The 3,298-nt window shown below is 51.2% G+C and overlaps 1 protein-coding gene across 1 annotated transcript; it reads left to right on the top strand.

Moving 5' to 3' along the window:
- The first annotated feature begins 2,014 nt into the window (after positions 1 to 2,014).
- LOC118842779 (olfactory receptor 6B2-like) lies at positions 2,015 to 2,974 on the top strand. The gene has a single exon (XM_036750118.1). The coding sequence runs from the start codon at positions 2,015 to 2,017 to the stop codon at positions 2,972 to 2,974; it is 960 nt and encodes a 319-aa protein (XP_036606013.1).
- The last annotated feature ends 324 nt before the right edge of the window (positions 2,975 to 3,298 follow it).

Below are 3,298 nucleotides of genomic sequence, written 5' to 3'. Positions count from 1 at the left end.
GGCTCCACAGTGGCTAGTTGGGTGGCTTCAGGGAGACTGCTTGACTGATTGGATTTGGGGGGAGGGTTTGGAAAAGAGAATCATTGCATATGGTTCAAGGCTATGAGTCTGGGTGCCCAGAGGATGGGGGGGCAGTGGTGGTGATTAGAGCTCTTCTTTTTTCAGTTTCTCCAAATTGTGTTTCTCTAGGATAGATGGATGGATAAATAATTGGACAAATAGATAGAAAGATGGATAGATTGATGGATGGATAGACGGATGGATAGATGAATAGGTGGGTGGGCAGATGGATGGATGGGAGGGAGGGAGGGAGGATGGCAGACAGATAGGTAGGAAACTAGGAAGACAGACATGCAGACAGACGGAGACTCCCCTAGAGAGGAAGCAGATGCTGGGGTCCTTTCTGAAAGGGACCTCCCGATCTCCCCCTGCCGGATCCACTCCAAAAGCCAATGGACACCACAATGTCATGAATTTGGACCTTCTCTCTTGTTAAGGAGAATCGCAAGTTGGCTTTAGGTGGAAAGCTGTACCTGAGGTGAAATCAGTAGAGTGCCCCAAAACCAGAGAGGATCTCCTCCTCCCCCCACCCAGATATGACCAATGCCTGCCCAGGCATTGATCCCCCTCCCCAGCTTGATTCAGCTGATTCAGCTGTCTGGAATTCCTGTTTAACTTCTTTTTGGTAAGACTTCCAAATAGATGGGAGTGGCCTGAGGTCAGGGATTGAGGCTTTCACTGGCACGGCAGGAGGTGCTCTTGCCAAAGTTGCATCCGGGGATAGTTTCAACTGGGGCAAAAACAATTCAGGTGTGTGTACACGTGTGGGCGTGGCTGTGTGAGTGTGTGCACAGATATGTGAATGTATGTGCATGGGGACAGGGCTGGCAGAGATGCAGACTATGGGCCAGCAGGTGTGATCATACCGGAAGGGGGTCCAATCTTCCCCCATGGGGAGGTGGGGGAGGGGAGGACTGGAGAAGATGGACCCTGGAAGACCGTGATGAGAGGTAGGGTGATCATGAATGTGACATCCAGCCCCAAATGTGCCCCTCTGAAGACAGCAACTTGACCCCACCCACACAAAGCCCTATTCCATCTGGCTAGGGGAGACTTCTTCCCCAGGTGACTCTGTTAAGTCCAAACATCCAGCCCATCAACTTTCCTGGGAGGTCCTGAAGCTTATGAATTTCGCATCATCACCCTAATAAATCCTATAGCACTTTAGGTGGCTGTTCAGCTGTGCCTGATTCTTCTTGGCCCCATGGACCATGCTGTCCATAGATTTTCTTGGCAAAGACACTGGAGTGCTTTGCCGTTTCCTTCTCCAGTGAATTAAGGCAAACAGAGTGAAGTGACCTGTGCAGGGTCATGCAGCAAGCTAGTGTCTGAGCCCAGATTTGGACTCAGGTCTTCCTGACTCCAGGCCTAGTGTTCTATCCGTTGAGCCACCTAGCTGCCTACTAGGTCAGAGTTAGCTTTCCTTAAAATGACCCTGGGAAGCAGGTAATGGGTTGTTATTCCCTTTCACAGATAAGGAAGCCAAGGTTCTGAGAGGGTAAGTGACTTGCTATAGATCATAGAGCAGATACGGACCACCTAAGGAGAAGCAGAGAGACCAGGTGTGGGGAACAGATTGTCCCTGATCAGATCTCATGGAGATTCATTCTGGGGCATCTCAGATCTGACTTCTTGAAAGGGGTGTCTATTTGCCCAGTGGGCTACCCTTCCCTGATGCTTTATGATCCAGCTTTGGTCCTTGGCAACATGGTCAGGAGAGGCAGGGGATAGAGGAAAGCTAGCCTTCAAGGCAGCAAGACCTCTACCCGTCCTAGCTGGGGTTCCTTGTGCCCCAAGAAATTCTCTAGGATGGGAGCATGCAAGAATCAGTCTATATCAGGGGAGCAAGGCTGGAGCTCTGCAGAGGGTTTCTCTGTGAGCATCTCTCTGCTTCTGTCCCACCCTGTCCGAAGTGGTGTTTTTCAGATCCAGCTGTCCTCAGCCTTACCACACAATGAGGGGAGAGAATGTGACCCACGTCAAGGAATTCATCCTCGTGGGCTTCCCCACAGTCCTGTGGCTGCAGTACCTGCTCTTTCTACTTTTCCTCCTGGCTTATCTCTTTGTCCTGGCAGAGAACGCCACCATCATACTTGTGGTATGGACCAGTAACGCCCTCCACAAGCCCATGTACTACTTTCTGGCAAGCCTGTCCTTCCTGGAGATCTGGTACGTCTCTGACATCTTCCCCAAGATGTTGGACAGCTTTCTCTCCCAGCAGAGAAGTATCTCTTTCACAGGCTGCATGACACAGCTTTACTTCTTCAGCTCCCTGGTGTGCAGTGAGTGCGTCCTCCTTGCCTCCATGGCCTATGACCGCTATGTGGCCATTGGCCACCCCTTGCGCTACTCAGTCATCATGACCACAGGCCTCTGTGTGCAGCTAGTGGCCTTCTCTTATGCTAGTGGCTTCACCATCTCTGTGATTAAAGTCTACTTCATCTCCAGTGCCACTTTCTGTGGCTCCAATGTCATGAACCACTTTTTCTGTGACATCTCCCCCATCCTCAAACTGGCCTGCACAGACTTCTCCACAGCTGAGCTGGTCGACTTTGTCTTGGCTTTCATTATCCTGGTGTTTCCACTCATTGCCACCATGCTCTCTTATGGACACATCTGCATGGCTGTGCTGCGAATCCCCTCCTCTACCGGCCGCTGGAAAGCCTTCTCCACCTGTGCCTCCCACCTCACTGTGGTGGTCATCTTCTACACAGCCATGATCTTCATGTATGTCCGTCCCCAGGCCATTGACTCTCGGAGCTCAAATAAGCTAATTTCAGCCATCTACACAGTCCTGACTCCAATTGTGAACCCTCTCATCTACTGCCTGAGGAACAAGGAGTTCAAGGGCAACCTCAAACAGAGCCTGGGTATTGGCCAGGCTCCAGGGGAGGACCCAACCCTCCACTATTAGTGACATTGAGTGACCCTGGGCCCCACCTCAGCCACATTAGCTAACTTGTAGAACCATGGTGATAATAGGGGTCCTGGTGGTGCTGTACACAAGTGAGCCAGGTGTGTGAGGGTTGGCTCAAGGGCCAGGGATGAACATGGGCTTAGATTTTGGGTCTGTCCTCTCTTCATCCTTGCAGTCATCTGTTGACCATTGTCTTCTCTTAGGGGGTGACTTTGGTTTCTTTCTGTCTTGCCATTATTCTCAAGGTGCCATCCCAGGCCATCAGACTTGGAAGGGTCCTTGAAGACCATCTAGCCTAGTATGCAACCAAACAGCTTCCCT

This window comes from Trichosurus vulpecula, chromosome 3 (assembly GCF_011100635.1).
Source record: "Trichosurus vulpecula isolate mTriVul1 chromosome 3, mTriVul1.pri, whole genome shotgun sequence".
Taxonomy (NCBI): Eukaryota; Metazoa; Chordata; class Mammalia; order Diprotodontia; family Phalangeridae; genus Trichosurus; species Trichosurus vulpecula.
Note: the sequence above shows the minus strand (reverse complement) of the source record. Positions and strands in the feature narration are given on the sequence as shown.